The sequence below is a fragment of the Carya illinoinensis genome, chromosome 5, assembly GCF_018687715.1.
Source record: "Carya illinoinensis cultivar Pawnee chromosome 5, C.illinoinensisPawnee_v1, whole genome shotgun sequence".
Lineage (NCBI taxonomy): Eukaryota > Viridiplantae > Streptophyta > Magnoliopsida > Fagales > Juglandaceae > Carya > Carya illinoinensis.
In genome coordinates, this window is record NC_056756.1 from 7,780,996 (window position 1) to 7,800,862 (window position 19,867).

General features: G+C 32.6%; 1 protein-coding gene across 1 annotated transcript in view; it reads left to right on the plus strand.

Annotated features, from left to right (window-relative positions):
- The first annotated feature begins 12,672 nt into the window (after positions 1-12,672).
- LOC122310044 (LRR receptor-like serine/threonine-protein kinase GSO2) overlaps positions 12,673-19,867 on the plus strand; it is a 65,336-nt gene continuing 58,141 nt past the window's right edge. The window contains exons 1-2 of the mRNA XM_043123933.1: positions 12,673-12,771; positions 13,055-14,455. Coding sequence (XP_042979867.1) covers positions 12,673-12,771; positions 13,055-14,455 — 1,500 coding nt within the window. The remainder of the gene's footprint in view (positions 12,772-13,054; positions 14,456-19,867) is intronic.

Genomic DNA, 19,867 nt, shown 5'->3' on the forward strand with positions numbered 1-19,867 from the left:
AGAGATCTAAGTGGGAGATCAATGAGAGAGTTGAGAGCCTGAGATGGAGATGAGAGGGACTGGAGATTGTGTCGGAGATAGAGAAAGAGTAAGACTCGTGGAAGATGAGAGATCTGAGAGAGTGAGAGGGAGATGTTGAAACAAATGGCACAGTAAAAATGAGGGGGGAAGGGTAGGTCAGGGGTTAAGGTTGAAGCCCTAATCCAAAACGGCTCTATTTGGTGTATTAAATTCAATGGCGTTGTTTCAAATATATATTTTCAAAATTCTGGATTTGAAATGACGTCGTTTCACTTACTTAAGTGACATGACATCATTTATACACGTATATTATAATATATATATATATATATAATTGGTCGGTCCAAAAGGAACAGAACCTGCCGACTTTGGTTGTAGTATATTTTTACCATTGGCTGACAAATTCTCTGCCAGTTTGTACTTGTTCCATACTCCGGCGATTGGTCTACATCAGTTCCGATCGTTTTAACAGTTTTTGCATACCCCAAGTAAATATTGTGTAGCAATCAAGGAGATGTTTAAATAATAATATTATCTAAGAAATGGAATCTGGATTTCTATATTCTACAAATTGGATGTTTAAATAGACTTTTTTGAAACAAAAAGGTTAAAGAACTGGATAGTAAGAAAGAAATGTGAAACTTGGTTGGTTGCTTTAAAGAAAGTTCAAAAAAAGAAAAGTCGTAGCACAGCCATGGGACTGGAACTTTCACTTTTTTGCAATGTTTCATGCTTCCCGAATAAATATTTTAGTCTTCCTTTGGTTTATAGCTCTCACTTTTTGCCTATACACTTGGGTTGAAGCTGGATGCAGCAAAGAACAGAACAGAGCTCTATTGGAGATTAGAAACTCTACACATGGTCTAGCATTCGACGATTTTGACAGGAGTCATTGTAGTCATTCACGTCATAGTATCTGGTTCTGGTGCCAAATACTATGACATCATAGTAACCAGTATCGTTCTAAACATGCACCACATGAAGGTGTCGTCAATCACATGGTATCCGAATGTGGCTTTGTTCACCTTATAATTTATTTATGCAAGGTGAGATACGTAAGATGCATGATACATATATAATTATAATATGTAGAATTAAATATGATTAATAACGTGCTTGCAAATATCATGACATGTATAGTACATAAACTCTGGTTTTCAAAAAATTGGCTTCAATAATAATATCTATAATTAGCTCACGTATGTTAATCCTAATTTTATTATGAAGTTACTTATCTTATAATGTTGCTTCTGAAATTTCATTTTGTAGTTGGTTACCTACACAAGGTATTATGCGTTACTTAATATCTAGAAATACGTGTTATAATACTCTATTTACTTAAATAGATTTTGTGGAAATAATTTAATAATTATTATGTTTTATTATTAAATACTAGTGTCAAGGAATTATCCTTAATATATCTTTATTTTCTAATGATTACTTCAATAATATAATTAGACTTTATTAATTTATAAGATTTAAAACCAAGCTTATAATAAGCTAAGCCCAAAATAAATTTTAAGACTGATGTAAAACAAGCTGGACGTGTATGCCACATCATCTTAGTTGGCACCATTAAGCTCTCTATAGAACTCAGATACAATATTGATAAAAGCAATGATCTTGTCTATCTCCTCTTCCTTTTGGTCAATGTTTGGTTCCCAGGCACGCTCTATGAAAAGTGAAAACAGCTAAGAGGGAACGACCCTCCCAGCACATATCCTAAAAGTTCGAAATTTTCATTTGTCGTTCCAGTAATACAGTCCTCTCTTGGACTTTTTTGCTGCAGGCTTGCCCTTATCCGCCACGCTTCCTTTCCGTATAACCTATTGTGAACTCAAAATTTCAAAAATAATACTAGAAAATTAGTTTTAAAATATAATACATGAAGGTGCAAAAAAATTGCCTTATTAAAACAATTATAAACTGTATTATGTGGAAAGCGTTCAATCGAATCATTAACCATTAGAACGTGAAAATTCTCTCTATGCATGGCTCCCACTCAGTAATAAATTTCATGGTCCTTATAATGTATCGAGGAAGCATCATTAATTGGGACCATTCTCTTGCACGAGAAAAGAGCTTAATTACAGAACACAAATTGCGGACTGAAATGGGTCTCATTCTTCTCAAGAAATTCAGTCTCCTCTTCCACATTTTGGCATCAGTATTCTTATCAACTTGTCTCGCAGTGGGTCTTTGAGTCTCGATCTGCGCCCTAATTTGTTGCAAATAGTATCACATTAGTTGCTTCAATTTGTGAACTTTATTTTATTTTAGTAAACTATGTTTTCTTTTTTTCTTTTTTCCCGTCCATTGCCTTGTTAATGTGTAACTCATGGGGTAGTTCGGGGTTAGTCGGAAAACTTGGGAAAAATACGCTACTCAGAAAAAACGGTGTGGGAAACATTAGAAAAAAAGACACTACTCAGAACAAAATGTGTGATTGGTACTTCATTCAACCCAATGAGGCTTGAAAATTCGCCATTTCATCATTGCAGGCAATTACCCCGCAAATTCAGTCCAGTTGATAAAGATGAATTTAAAAACCATTCATCCAGTCTTCGCATATAAACAAAAACAATTTTGCTTGCCTTCGAAGAATCTCTTCACAAATGGACGCTTCTTTTGCCAATAAGGCCATGATCTTCCTAATTTGGCTTATGGCTCTCACTTTTTGCCCATCCGCTTGGGTTGAAGCTGGAAGCAGCAAAGAACAGAACAGAGCTCTGTTGGAGATCAGAAACTCTACACATGGTCTAGCATTCGACGATTTTGACGGGAGTCATTGTTGTCATTCACGTCATAGTATCTGGTGTGACAAAGATCATGGGAAAGTTACCAGTATTGTTCTAAGCATGGACCACATGAAGGTGCCGTCAATCACATGGTATCCGAATGTGACTCTGTTCACTTTATTCAATGAACTGGAGGAACTTGATTTAGGCAGCATTGTTGCCCAGATGACTAACACAAGAAGGGGTGTGCATTGAGTTGTATTAAAAAAAATAACAATTATAAATCAAATATATAATATAAAATATAAACAAAATATGAAATAACAATAAATATAAAGAGTAAGGGTAAGAGAGAAGCAAACTCAGTATGTTAACGAGGTTCGGCCCCACTGCCTACATCCTCGCCTCAAGCTACCCCTTGAGGATTCCCAAATTCACTATTCAACCTCCTTCAGGTGGAGATAGAAACCTATTACACCTTTGAACAACACCGCTACAAAGGATCCTTGTAGAACACCCTCTACACTTGTAATCACCTTATACGTGGTGATCAACTATTCTCCATGTAGAATACTTTCTACACGCACAAGGGTTATACACATCATTTTTCTGATACAAGAGCTGATAGTGGGTAGGTTATCAGAAAACACTCCTCAATGAGTGAAATAAGAACAATACAGCGCAAACTATATCTCTCAAAATGAACAAGGATTAAGGCTCAATGCTTAGAGAAGAGAGAATGAAAGCTTTGAATGAATGTTGTATGCTCTTGGTGTTGTGAATGTGAAGCTCTCAAATGATCTATTTATAGGCATATGAGACTTCATATTCAAATTAAAAAAGATTCACATGTCAAAAACAACATCATTCACTTTTTCAAAAAATTCAAATAAAAAGTTCTTCTTTTTCAATTGTCAAAGACAACATCATTCACTTTTTCAAAAAAATCAAACCTAATATTTTACTTTTGGCATATGACAAAAGAAGCACACTTTCCTTTTTAAAAAATTCAAACCTAATCTTTTACTTTTTGCATATGATAAAAGGAGCACAGTTTCCTTTTCAAAAAATTCAAACCTAATCTTTTACTTTTTGTATATGACAAAAGGAGCACACTTTACTTTTCAAATTTTTCAAACAAAATCATCTACTTTTTGTATAAGTCTAAAAAAGCATCAATCACTTTTGAAAATATTCAAATAAAACATGCACATGTGAAAGATGACAATCAATCATCTTTAATATTTTCAAAGTTCAACCCTTTAATCAAGGCATGCACATGTAAAAGATGACAATCAATCATCTTTAATATTTTCAAAGTTCAACCCTTTAGTCAAGGCATGCACATGTAAAAGATGACAATCAATCATCTTTCAAAATTTTCAAATTTAATTTTCAAAAATATTCATGCACATGGGGAAAAAGTATTTTAATGCTTTATGATAAAATATTAATTTTGAGCATTAATCCTAATTTCAAATTTTAAGAGATTTACAACACTACTCTATGACTTTAATGTGAACTTGTTTCCCTTTAATGTAAACTTATTTCCTTCTTGCTTATGCTTGGTTCTTTGATGTGCTTGACTCCATTGTGTGGACAACTTGAGATTGAAATTCCTCTATTCTTTGAATTCATTTGTTATCATCAAAATCCATGTGTAGATTTATAATCACATGAAACTTGAAACCTTGGGTTCAACAATCTCTCCTTTTTTGATGATGACAAATACTTGATAAACTTGAAACCTGTATTAATACTTAAGCTCCCCCTGAAAATATGCGTTAGTTTTTCAAGCAAAAGTATAAATATAATTCCAAGCATATATAATAAGTTTAGCAATTTAAACAATGTCAATGTTCTACTCTAAAACTTCTCCCCCTTTTGGCATCATTAAAAAGGATCGGCAGCAAGTAAATGGACTAAAGAAAACGATACGTTTAATAGTCACTGTAGATAGTTGAAAAAGGAGACGTCCGTGACCCGACAAATGCTGCAAATTCTCAAGGCCTAACTCTATGAATTTAGTGCGGCTGGAGATTTAAACAATCGCCTGATGTTGTTGACAAACGTGATTGAAGGTTCTGAGTTTCTATAAAAAAATGAGTATTTTCATCTATCGGATGCCAAAAAATACATCGCTTCTTGACCTGAGTTCTATTTTTCCACAACGATAGAATGGCTGAGCAATTCTCTTCTAGTAAGGCTAATTCTGAGATTATTGCAGAATCAAGAATGCTCAGTAGTCAATATGCTGCCTCTGTTACGATCATGTTTTGGAGGTTAATAGCGAGGGTGAGTGAGATTGATCATCTTAGCATGCAAATATCTGAGTTACGACAGAAGCTTGCTAATAAGGATAGTGAGAATAAAAGGCTAAAGCAAGAAAACCAAGAGTTGAAAAAATTTACAGATTGGTATGCTCATGATCTGCAACCACGAATAGAGGAGCTGAAACGAGAAAGAGTTCAGATACAAGGTCAACATCGGCAGATAACAGCAGAGGTTCATCGTTACTAGAAAAATAGAGACAATCTACTGTTAATCTCGCTGGCTTAGTAAGAAAACTTTTGACAATGTGTGTCCAACATATCTTGTATTTCTTTTGACTAAATAAGATTTGAAGAGACAATAGTTTGTCTTATTCTTTATGCTATCTCTATAAAATCAGTCTTAAAGTTCATCCGATTTGTATCAAATCTTATTCTCATCTCTATAACTCATCTGCATTCCTTCAACATTCTCGCTTTAAGTTTTCAATTCTTTTATCAATGGCTCATTCTTCTAACATTCCTTTAGATTCATCCATGAAGTATTCAGCACCTCAACCTCCTGTCCTTTCTGCAGCTACCATTGGTGCCATGTTGCAGTAAGAGAATAATAGTTTGGCTAATAAGTCAGACTCCGATGCTATCTACGACTTGGTAAGTCTTGGGACTCGCTACTCATCCTCTATTGTTGCTTTTTCTCAGCGAGTACAAGCCAAAAACCATGAGGTTGAAAGGCTTAAAGAACAAATTGTTGTACTTCAACGAATTGTTCAAGAGTCTCATACAAGGGAATGAATCATTCGGCAGAAGAATAAGCAGTTGAAATCTCTATTAGATTCTTCATTCCACTTGCCAGTTCCCATGGATAGGAATGACATGATATTGTATGAAGAGAATGAGCGTCTCAAACATGAGGCTAAGAACCTCAAGTTTATGTAAAAGTATTTAAAAAATATCTTTATATTTTTATGAACTCTAATCTATCTTTTAAGAGATATTCATAACATGCATTATACATATTTCTCTTCTAATCATACACAATCTATCTTCCGGTAAAGGTTTTGTGAATATATCTGCTAACTGATTGTGTGTGTTTATGAACTCTAGTACTATATCACCTTTCTGCACATGATCTCGAAGAAAATGATATCTTATTTCAATATGCTTAGTTCTAGAATGTTGTATTGGGTTCTTTGAAAGATTTATAACACTTGTATTATCACATTTGATTGGAATGTGATTATACATGAGTTTAAAATCTTCAAGTTGTTGCTTCATGTAGAGAACTTGAGCACAACAACTACCCGCAGCAACATATTCTGCCTCAGCAGTAGATAGTGCAACAAAATTTTATTTTTTACTAAACCAGGAAACTAGTGCATGACCTAAGAAATGGCATGCTCCACTAGTGCTTTTTCGATCTATTTTACAGCCAGCATAATCTGCATCTGTGTAGTTGATTAGATCGAAAGATGTGTGCTTAGGGTACCATAATCTTAGGTTAATTGTACCACTAAGATATCTAATAATGCGCTTAACTGCAATTAAATGTGATTCTTTTGGAGATGATTGAAAGCGTGCACATAAGCACACACTAAACATAATATCTGGTCTACTGGCTGTTAAATATAATAAGCTACCAATTATATCTCAATATATCTTCGAGTCAACTGGCTTACCGGATTCATCTTTATCAAATTTAGTTGATGGGCTCATTGGTGTTCCAATTTCTTTAGCATTTTCCATCCCAAACTTCTTCAGTAATTCCTTAATATATTTTGATTGATTGATAAATGTCCAACTTTTTGCTTGCTTAATTTGCAATCCGAGAAAGAATGTAAGTTCTCCCATCATGCTCATCTCAAATTCTTCCTGCATAGTCTTAGCAAAAACTTGACACATATTTTCATTAGTAACACTGAATATTATATCATCAACATAAATTTGAATCAAAAGAATATCATCATTTTCATATTTAATGAAAAGAGTTGTGTCGATTTTTCCTCTTAAAAAACCTTTTTCAATCAAGAAACCACTGAGTCTCTCGTACCAAGCTCTAGAAGCTTGTTTAAGTCCATATAGTGCTTTTGTGAGTTTGAAAACATGATTTAGAGAAATATGATTTTCAAAACCTGGAGGTTGCTCAACATATACCTCTTCATTTATAAAACCATTTAAGAAAGCACTTTTAACATCCATTTGAAAAATTTTAAAATCTTTATAATAAGCATATGCAAGTAGCATTCGAATAGTTTCTAATCTTGCGACAGATGCATATATCTCATCATAATCGATTCCTTCTTCTTGATTAAAACATTGGGCTACAAGTCGAGCCTTATTTCTAATAATGACTCAAGACTCATCTTTCTTGTTTCTAAAAATCAATTTTGTTCCAATAATAGTATGATTTTTGGGTCTAGGAACAAGTGTCCAAACATCATTTCTTTCAAATTGATTCAACTCTTCTTGCATAGCTAGAATCCAAGATTTATCAAGAAGTGCGTCATCAATATTTTTGGATTCAATTTGAGATAGAAAAGCAGTATGATTACAAATATTTCTAAGAGATGATCGAGTACTTACACCTTATGAAGGTTCTCCCAAAATTTGTTCCACTGGATGATCTTTCACAAATTTCCACTGTTTGGTTGCATCTTGTATTAAATTTTGATGATCCTTCCTGATGGCTTCATGTTGAACTTCCTCTATTGTTTTCTCTTTGTTGAGATTGAGACTTTCCGTGTTATTTATACCTCCTGTTTCTTCATCAATAGATTTCTTGGAGAGTAGAGAATTAGATTCATCAAATACTACATGCATAGATTCTTGTACAGTCAAAGTCTTTTTATTGAATACTCTATAAACTTTACTATTATTAGAATACACAAGAAAGATACCTTCATCAGATTTTGCATCAAACTTGCCTAAATTATCCCTGTCATTCAAAATAAAACATTTGCATCCAAATACATGAAAGTAACTAATGTTGAACTTTTTCTCATTCCAAAGCTCATAGGGGGTTTTATCTAACTTAGACCTTAGCATAACTCTATTTATAATATAACATGCAGTACTTACCGCTTCGGGCCAAAAATAACTAGGCAAGTTGTTCTCATTGAGTATTGTTCTTGCCATCTCTTGAAGAGATCTATTTTTTCTTTCTACTACCCCATTTTGTTGAGGAGTTCGAGGAGCAGAAAAATTATGCACAAAACCATTTTCATCACAAAATGTTTCAATATTTTTATTAACAAACTCTTTTCCCCTATCACTTCGGATACTTGAAATAGTATAGCCCTTTTCATTTTGAATTCTCTTGCATAACTTGGTAAAGGCATTATGTGCCTCATCTTTATGAGCAAGAAAGATGACCCAAGTATATCTAGAGAAATCATCAACAATAACAAATGCATAATATTTTCCTCCTAAACTTGCAACTCTATTTGGTCCAAAAAGATCTATATGTATCAGTGCAATGGTCTAGTAGTGGAAATATGTTTATTAGTTTTAAAAGAAGTTTTTGTTTGTTTACCAAATTGACATACATCACAAATTTTGTCTTTAAGAAAATTTGTTTTTGGTAAACTTCTCACAAGATCATTTTTTGAAAGTTTGGAAATAAGTTCCATGTTGGCATGACCTAATCTTTTATGCCATAACCAACTAGTTTCATTTTGAGCTGAAAAGCAAATAGCATCTTGTGAGGTAATTTCTTCAAAATCGATTGTATAAACATTATTGTTTCTAAAAGTAATAAAACAAATATTACAATCATGATCATTCAAAATAATGCACTTATCCATTTTGAAAGTAACTATAAATCTTTTATCACATAATTGACTTATGCTCAAAAGATTATGTTTTAGACCTTCAACAAGTAGAACATCTTCAATTATGAGAGAAGATTCATTACCAATTTTACCTATTCCCACGATCTTCCCTTTCGAGTTGTCTCCAAATGTCACGTGTCCTTCTTCTTTAGATCTAAGATCAAAGAACTTAGTCTTGTCTCCCGTCATGTGTCTTGAACATCCACTATTTAAAAACCACTTGTTTTTACTTGTGGATGACTAGATGCATACCTATAAAAATAATTAAAATGATTTTTCTTGGTACCCAAGTTCTTTGGGTCCTTTATTTATTAGTATTAGAAGAAACAAGATTTTTAGGTACCCATATGGCCCTAACAGTCATTGTATGATTTCTTCTAATAGGACAAGTATGATAATTATGACCATTTCTATTTCAGAAATTGCAAATAGCATGTGACATATATGAAGAATTTAATTGATTATAATAATATCTTTTTTTGACAAAATTATTTTTATGAAAAGAATTTTGATTATTGGTCTTTGATATAGAAGAATTATCAAATAAATTTTTATAAGGTTTGTATTTTTGTTTTGGCATATATTCCAAGCCTGCCTTGTCAAAAACACATCTTTGACTACCAAGAAGTTTTTCAAAATTTCTTTTTCCATTCGTAAAGTTTTCAACAATATTTTCTAAATTGATTTTCTTCTTATTCAATTCAAGATTTTCATCTTTCAAAATGATATTTTCTTTTCTTAAAATATCAATTTCATTTGCTAAAGAAAAATTTTTCTTTTTCAAAGCAGTATATTTGATACCCAATTTTTCAAATTCATCATAAATCTCTTCTAAAACATTTTGCAATTCTTCATATGAAGAATCTTCAATATTATCAAGATTTGTTACCTCAATGTCATCTTTAGCCATAAGACAAAGATTTGCTGATTCTTCATTGCTTGCTTCACTATCTGAGCTACTTGAATCATCATCCCATGTAACTTTCATTGCTTTCTTGCCCTTATTTCTATCTTTCTTTAGCAGAGAACAATCTGACTTGATATGACCAGGCTTATTACATTTATAACAAATTAAAGTGTCATTTTTACCTGAATCTTTCTTGAAAAATTTTTGAAGGATTTCCTCGGAGGAATTTTATTTTTCTTTAAGAACCTCTGAATTCTTCTTATTATCATCGCAACTTCTTCATCTTTGTCTTCATTTTCCTCATCTTCATCACTTTCACTTTCATGAGGAACAGCTTTAAGTGCCAAGCTCTTCTTTGGCTTTCCTTCTTCTTCTCTTATTTTCAATGTGTACTCATGGGTGATAAGTGACCCGATGAGTTCATTCACTTCGAGCTTCTTTAGGTCTCTAGCTTCAAGAATCGCTGTCACTTTTGATTCACAACTTTTTGGTAGAGAGTTGAGAATTTTTCTTACTTTCCACCTTGGAATAAACTTTACCAAGAGCTGTCAAGCTGTTTATGATGTTAGTAAAATGAGTGTGCATACTATAAATAGATTCATCATCATTCATCTTAAACATTTCATATTCATGAGTAAGAATATAAATTTTTGATTCCTTAACTTGCGAAGTTCCTTCATAAGTAACTTCCAAGTTATCCCAAATTTCTTTTGCCGTAGCACAAGTCATTATTCTATTAAACTCATTTCCATTGAGAGCATTAAATAATAAATTCATAGCAGTGAAATTCAAAGTATAAAGTCTATCGTCTTCACGATCAAACTCTTCTTCTTCCTTTTTGACTTTTACTCCATCAACCACTTTTGTTGGAATATAAGGTCCATTTACAATACATTTCCAGATTTCTCGACCTTGAGCCTGAAGGAATATTCTCATTCTAACTTTCCAGAATGAGTAATTATATAATTATAAATCAAATATATAATATAAAATATAATCAAAATATGAAATAACAATAAATATAAAGAGTAAGGGTAAGAGAGAAGCAAACTCAGTATGTTAACGAGGTTCGGCCCCACTGCCTACGTTCTCGCCTCAAGCTACCCCTTGAGAATTCCCAAATTCACTATTCAACCTACTTCAGGTGGAGATAGAAACCTATTATACCTTTGAACAACATCGCTACAAAGGATCCGTGTAGAACACCCTCTACACTTGCAATCACCTTACACGTGGTGATTCAACTATTCCCCATGTAGAATACTTTCTACACGCACAAGGGTTATACACACCCTTTTTCTGATACAAGAGCTGATAGTGGGTAGGTTATTAGAAAACACTCCTCAATGAGTGAAATAAGAACAATACAGCGCAAACTATATCTCTCAAAATGAACAAGGATTAAGGCTCAATGCTTAGAGAAGAGAGAATGAAAGCTTTGAATGAATGTTGTATGCTCTTGGTGTTGTGAATGTGAAACTCTCAAATGATCTATTTATAGGCATATGAGACTTCATATTCAAATTAAAAAAGATTCACATGTCAAAAACAACATCATTCACTTTTTCAAAAAATTCAAATAAAAGGTTCTTCTTTTTCAATTGTCAAAGACAACATCATTCACTTTTTCAAAAAAATCAAATCTAATATTTTACTTTTAGCATATGATAAAAGGAGCACACTTTCCTTTTTAAAAAATTCAAACCTAATCTTTTGCATATGACAAAAGGAGCACACTTTTCTTTTCAAAAAATTCAAACCTAATCTTTTACTTTTTGTATATGACAAAAGGAGCACACTTTACTTTTCAAATTTTTCAAACAAAATCATCTACCTTTTGTATAAGTCTAAAAAAGCATCAATCACTTTTGAAAATATTTAAATAAAACATGCACATGTGAAAGATGACAATCAATCATCTTTAATATTTTCAAAGTTCAACCCTTTAATCAAGGCATGCACATGTAAAAGATGACAATCAATCATCTTTAATATTTTCAAAATTCAACCCTTTAATCAAGGCATGCACATGTAAAAGATGACAATCAATCATCTTTCAAAATTTTCAAATTTAATTTTCAAAAATATTCATGCACATGTAGAAAAAGTATTTTAATGCTTTATGATAAAATATTAATTTTGAGCATTAATCCTAATTTCGAACTTTAAGAGATTTACAACATTACTCTATGAATTTAATGTGAACTTGTTTCCTTCTTGCTCAAGCTTGGTTCTTTGATGTGCTTGACTCTATTGTGTGGACAACTTGAGCTTGAAACTCCTTTATTCTTTGAATTCATTTGTTATCATCAAAATCCATGTGTAGATTTATAATCACATGAAACTTGAAACCTTGGGTTCAACAAGCATGAACATCGGAGGAGAGCTACAAGGTGAGAACCCTAACCCGATTATGTGCATCCATCATTTACTTCGTCATGATTATATATATAGATCCTGTTTCGAGTCTTATCTCATGTGGCTTTAGTCAAAATAGGAGTTTTTGTTAAAATATTAACTAAAATAGTGGGGAGACTTTCTTGAAACTGGTTTATCTCCAAAAACTTCATTGAAAGTGAAATACGAGCTTTCTCAAATTCATCAAAACAGCCCTCTTTTGTTTGGTTTTGAACTGTTTACGTCATTCACTACTTTTTATACACAGCAATCGATTCAAATTGGTCGGGAAAAAAATTGTTTTAAGAAAAGTTGTATCATGTGTAGCCTTTGAAGTATAGATCCAAATTTGCTTTAAACGTTGTGCATTGTGATAATGGATGGATTTTGCGCAGATCTACTTCTCATCCTCTTTATAACAATATAGATTAAAAACTATTCTCATCCTCTTTATAACAATACAGATTAAAAACTATGAAAATGTTAGAATAAATCATGAAGCATTGTAGATGGGGCGCCTAGGGATATTGTTTCTGGGGAGAGCGGCCTGCCATTTACAGAGGAGGGGTGGAAGAGAGGGGTTGCAGCTCTCCCGTCATTTGGAGCAGGTTGATTGAAAGAAGGCATAGGACGATTCGGGTTAGCTTAGAGCGGAATGAAAAGAGTCGCATTCTATTAAAAAAATAGCTAAAAAAACACCTTCGATCAACAAAATTCGCATTCTATTAAAAGAGTCCCTTCATTTAATTTTGCTTTGCCATTACGTCCAACAAAATTCGTTTCTACTAAGTTGTACCTCAGGAATAATACATTGGAAGGCAATATTCCCTCTTGTCTTGAGAGGTTTAAAAGCGTTGAAGTGCTTGATCTATCACTTAATATCGCTTGCAGGGCAATCTGCCTTCAACGATTTTCTCTAATCAAAGTAAGATTACAAAATTTAAGATCTCTGGTAATCGATTAGAAGGGGTGTTGTCATTTTCAATATTTGCCAATGCTTCTAGTCTTCACCACCTTGATCTTTCAAACAAGAAGTTGGAAGTTGAAACAGAGTCTCCCTCCTGGGTGCCCACCTTTCAGCTAGAACCTCTGAACTTGACAAGTTGCAGCCTCAACAAGAAGAATGGTCATGTTGTCCCAACTTTCATATTCACCCAATATTTATTGTATTGGCTAGACTTGTCTGACAACTCATTAGATGGAAGCATACCTTGTAAACTATTTTTCAACATGAATATCACAGGTTTTCACTTGAGTGGCAACAAAATTGATGGTTCTTTCCTTGACTGCTCTACTAATGGAACTGCACCACTTGAGTCATTGGACATATTTGATAATCATGTCAAAGGCTCTCTTCCAGAAAATATTGGATATCTTCTTCCAAGCTTAATTTGCATTGACATGTCCTTAAATGCATTAGAAGGCAACATTCCTTGGTCCTTTGGTTGTCCACCTCTCCATGGTGTAGACTTCTCTCATAACATGCTCTTAGGAACAATACTGCAAAATTTGACTAGCACTGGCACGTGGCTTATGTTGTTAGATTCATCAAACAACAAATTGCAAGGACAAATGCTCCCAAAGGACACGAACATGACAATGTTGAGGATTTTATGTCTTAGTAGCAATCACTTCGAAGGAGTAATCTCCCCCACCATATTAAAAAGTCAATATTTACTAATCCTAGATGTTCGAGATAATGACTTGTCTGGTAATATTCTAGAGTGGTTGTATGATCATTCTCGCTTGGTAGCACTTATTTTAAGTGGAAATCGCTTTGAAGGTCACCTAACCCAAAGATTGTATCGGATGAAAACATCGCAAGCTTTTGTCATCTCTCACAATCGTCTTTCAGGAGGTATTCCCTCCTACCTTGATAACATTACTTTCTGGAACAAGAGTTCTCCAAGCCTTATTACTCATTGGAATTACTATATCAATAAACTTGAACTACAGTATCCCTACCTATTTAGAGATGATTTTATTCGGTCGTTCATACCATTGGAAACTCAAATGTCTTTGTTCATAAAAAATAGGTTATATAATTTCAAAGGTTTCCCTCCTTGGATGATGATTGCAATTGACCTGTCATCTAACCAGTTGACAGGTAGCATTCCTTCTGAAATGGGAGAACTGTCACAACTTCGGTTCTTGAACTTGTTGAATAACTCTCTAATAGGTTTCATTCCAATCTCTTTTCAAAACTTGAGAAGCATGGAGTGTTTGGATCTTTCTCACAACCACTTGAGAGGGAGAATCCCTTCTAAATTGGTTGGACTTACTTCTATATCTGTATTTAGTGCTGCCTACAACAATCTGTCAGGAAGAATCCCATTTGAGCGTCAATTCTCAACTTTCACAAGCCAATGCTATGAGGGTAATACGGAACTCTGTGAAGAACCCCTACCAAGAAAATGCTCAACCACAAACCAATCAAAACTTGAAGAAAAACAAGGAATTAGAACGATTGATCACCTTAATTTCTTATTCTAAGCGTTTGTAACTGTCTCGTATGCACTCGAGTTTTGGGCATTCTGTGGGATCATAATCATTAAAAAGAATTGGAGGCACAAATATTTCAGAGCCGTGGATGGATATATTGAGTCTTTGTTTGAAATGCTCTCTTAGTATAGCTGATTATCAGATCAATTACGTATGTAGTGTGGGCAATTTTATGAAATTATATCTGTATTTTAAAGTATTCTTTACCTTCAATAAAGATGGGAGTACTTCTCACTTATATTTTTTTTTTTTTTTTTTTTGATATTGGGATTTGGGGAGGGGGATCGAACCCAAGACCTCTCTTATGGAGGCTGGGTCTCATGCCATTTGAGCCATAGGCTCTTGGCTACTTCTCACTTATATTGAGTCTTTGTTGGAGATGTCGGAATTTTAAGCTATTGTATATGATTTGGTTCATTTATTATTTGGCTTCTTATGACCATGTAGTGGGAATAGTGACTTTGATTCAGTTAGCAGGAAGTCAATTTACCTTGGCAGTAACAAATATTTAAGAAAGTCCAAAAAATATATATTAAGGTGATGAAAAAATATCGTTTACAACACAAGTACCACGTAGGCATAGAATTAAGATCCGCTTTGTCTACTTGCAAAATATGTTGAAATGATAAATATCATGTGGTACGATTTTGCAATCCCCATAATCATGTATATAGTCCTCGTCATTGCCACTTGCATTACTGCCCAATGAATCACCACCTTTAGCTAGCCTGACCGACTTTTAACTTCCACCAAACCGAAAATTAAGGTTCTTATATTTAAAGTAATGATATATATCATATTTTTATATTTTATTTTTATTTTATTATGTAAGATATAATATATTTATCATTATTAAATAATAAAAAATTATCTAATAAAAAATTATTGATAAATGTATCATATTTTACGTAATAAAATAAGACTACGATGATAGCTAATGTGATGTATAGTAATTTTCTTATATTTGACGCTATTGTACGGCTTGTAAATATATATAATTGCATGTGGTAGGCTTTTGTTTTTTATTTGCACAATGATTTTTACTTTTATCAATAAGGGAACACATAATTTTTAGAAGCTATTAATTCAGTGATCGAACAATATTCTAATTATTTTTATTACCAGCAAGGGAAACCTAACTTAAATAGTTATAAAATTCGAAATAATGAAGATTTTTTCAAAAATAGAAAAATTTAAATTATTGTATGAGAAACTAATATATAAATAAACTAAAATCCTACTAAAAATTTGATCAAAATTAAACTTAGAACCACTTCCAAACTTGAGACTAAATATTTATTAACAAGGCAAGAATGAGTGCATATATATATATATATATATATATATGGTTTGAAAGAAAATAATTGATATTATTCTGAATAATTTTAGAGAAAGTAAATGATATCCGTATCAATTTAGATTTGTACAAAGGTCTCAATTATGAAATTAATTAGGTTTGACCGTTACTTGTTAATGATCATATCCAGTCTTTTTTACTTTTATATTTATAATGAAGATTTTTTTAAAAATAGAAAAATCTAAATTATTGTATGATAAATTAATACATAAATAACAAGAATCCTACTAAAAATTTGACCAAAATCAAATTCAAAATCACTTCTAAAGTTAAAATCAAATATTTATTAACAATGCAAGAATGAGCATATATATATATAATTTGAAATAAAATAATTGATATTATTCTGAATAATTTCAGAAAAAATAAATGATATCCCATATCAATTTGAATCTAAACCAAGGTCCCAATTATTAAATTAATAAGTTTTTCCCGTTACTTTTTAATGAATATATCCAGTCTTTTTTATATAGTTATATAAGCTCATGAATAATTCTAGCATAATTTTGAATTTCTCTTTTTAAGACTTGGCATCTTTGTGTACGATGGACCTTGGACCATCATCATTAACAATTTCAGACACTTTTCTAACCGTGCGACTGGCAAAACTAAAGGCGTGACCGATTGCCACCAGAGCAACTTGTGGTCCTTGATTTCGATTTAGTATTTTAAAGTATGCAGCACGATCAAATCACTTAATTTGAAATTACGTTTTATTTGTGGCCATGATTTTAAAGCTCTTTTGATCAATTTAATCCGATGGACGTTGCTAGATCATTTTTACAGATAATTTTTACCGATTATTGCAAATTTTTATTTTTTATTTTTTCTTCCATCATTTTTTAAAATTATTTAGATATTTTTTTAAAAATAAAAAATTACATATTTATTTAAAAATATATACTTAATCACTAAGTAAAAATAAATAAAATAAAAAAGTATTTCGGCAGAAATCATCTGTGAATGTTTTCCTAATCCAATATCCTAAAATCATTCTTATCTTTGCAACATTAATTAGAGAATCGCGATGGATATGACACAGTTGTACAACATATATACACATAAAGCTTTAAATATTATCACATAAATTGTGGGATGCCGGATATGACATAGTTTATGTACAAGTGCAAGAAAGGGAAGCATCAATCATAGGCTTGATTCATGGTGGTAGGTTAGCGGATGTTGACATTCTGTAATTGATGTCGCACGTTGGAGTGATTTATGGCTTGATCAATGGGTATGCTTGCAGTTACTAAGGACAAAAGAGGTAGTTTTGTTCATCAAACACAAACCTCAAGGACCTAAAAAAAAAAATAGCTTTCCTTTGCTCATCAAGCACCAAGCTGATAGATGGCAAAATGCTAATTTTATTTTACTATTCAAACACAACCCAAAAGACAAGGTAATTTTTCCATCAAACACAAATTACTTTTCACATGGGATAATTGAAGGAGATATATATGAAAGGTGAACGTAAAGACCACGGATTATCATGTTTAATTTTAATTTATTGAGAGAGCAAGCATTGTATTTTATACTTTATTATATAGAAATCTCAAATTTGTATTTTCCAATCAAATCATTTCTGTTAAGTTATGTCGTCTTTCTTTAATTTTTGGGTCAAGTCGTTCACTTCAACACCCACTACAACAAAAATTGGATTTAGTGACTGATGAAACTGTCACAAGACATGGAAAAAATGTCATGAAATACATTAACCGTCACCATCACAGTCACGAAATGTGCGTCACAGAATACATATGGTGACAGTTTACTATACAAGCATCACTAAAAATATTTTTAATGACGGTTTGTGATGTGCCGTTTGAAATAACGTTCAAATGTTTACTTCTTTATGACGGTTAGAATCTGTCACAAAATATAACATTTGAACGTAAACTAGATAAATTAACATCCGAATGAGAGTAGGTAACGTTTGTTGATTGTAGTTCAAACGTATTATATTTATGTTTGAACATTATGTTCAAATTTAGATTCCAACGTAAATGAACCAATGTCCGAACGTGTGTATCATAACGTTCGGGCGTTCATTCCAATGTTAAGAAACTAGAGTTCGAACGCAAGAAGTACGTTCAAAGGTTTGGAACGTTAAACGTTTAAACATTTGAATGTTATGTTCATTTGCGGTATAAACGTTTGAACGTTATGTTATAATTTTGTGTGGTTACATTCGAGCGTGCGTTTGAAAGTGGAATACTGTTCAAATGTATTTTATTTACATTCGAACGTACATATCAGAAATACTAAACTCATCCAATTAATAAACATACCAATTATACCAATTGTATCATATTATATAACATATTGCACAAACAACAATGTTTGCAACTGTTTTCCAAGTAGATATTTAAAATTTAATACACTAATAAAATTCATTTCTTTTTCTTTCCTCATCCACTACGATTTTATTGCAATAACATAACACGCTCCATTTGCAGCATCATCTCTCGCTGCATTTGCTCTTGGACCTCACTACGTATTCTTTCCTCCTAGTCTCTTTGTTGGTCCTACAAATGCGTCTCTAAATGAGATTGTCGCTCTAAAAGGGACTCCAACTCTTGCTGTCTGGACCTCATATACTCATTCTCGCGTCATGCAGCTTCTAACTCTTTACTAAAATTATTAATTTGTGAAGTCGATGAGATTGAGGAGAATGAACCGTAATGCTTGAAAGATCGTCTCAAACCTCTTGCCATTCTAGAGTTGGGCTTGACACTTGTGTGAAAATGTTTATGTCACTAGGAGAGGATTTCTTAGAAGCTGACTGCATCTCCATCATTTTTCTCTGCAGTTTGAAAGATCAAAACACACAATAAGTAATGTATTAAAAGAAATATAAATAAAAAATAATTTAACCATATATTGCATAATTTATTTAACAAAAGGAACACCTCTTACATAATTAATTGCAACGGCATGATCCATCCACTCACTATGCTCATTAGTGTGAGCAGCAGCATAAACATGAACGAGGGAAAATTTTTCAGGATCATCGCGTTTCTAACAAAACGACATTAGCAAATTTAAAAAGATAGTGTTAGTACTTATATAAAAGAATAATAGGAAAATAAATTAATTATATAGTTCATTAATTACCATTTTTTCATAAAAACAATGAAATGATCTTGAAGCAGCACGATGGTGAATAGTCAGAGCAGATCTATTATGTGCATTTGTAGAACTTAAGTGCTACAAATGCACATTAAGAATGTTAATTGTAATATATATACATATAAGATAAATAACAAATATTAATGTAAATAATTAATGAAAATAAATCTAGAATACCTAATATTCTGGAGATGCAAAAAGTTCACAACACTTTATCCAATCATCTAACTTCATCTACTGGAAAGGTGACTGTGCAGCCTCTTCAAACGTCTCAAACTTCTTGAAGTGGTCGTGAAATCGTCCCCTGTGACGTTGGAATAGTGTAGCCATTAACTCATTCACAGTTCTCAAATTCTCGCTACAACCAAAGTCGAGGTCAAATTCATCCTAATTATAAATTAATTACGTAAAAAATATGAGATACTAATCTAGGTGAAAAAAATGAACTGTCAAAGTAAACTCACCAGCACACGACTTTGAATGCGTTCCTTAATCTCATTTGGCACATCTCGCCAAGAGCGTACATAAAATGGAGCATAAGCTCGAACTACTGTACCAATATAGGAGGAAAGCGCTGCTGCATTATCATCCACTCCTCCAGTGAAATTATCAGGAATTGTGACTTTCAGTTTACCGTGCCTTCAGTTTTTGTCAAGTGAGATGCCGCGTGTATAGCCAGGATCGCGACGAGCAGATGCATCAACTAATAGATA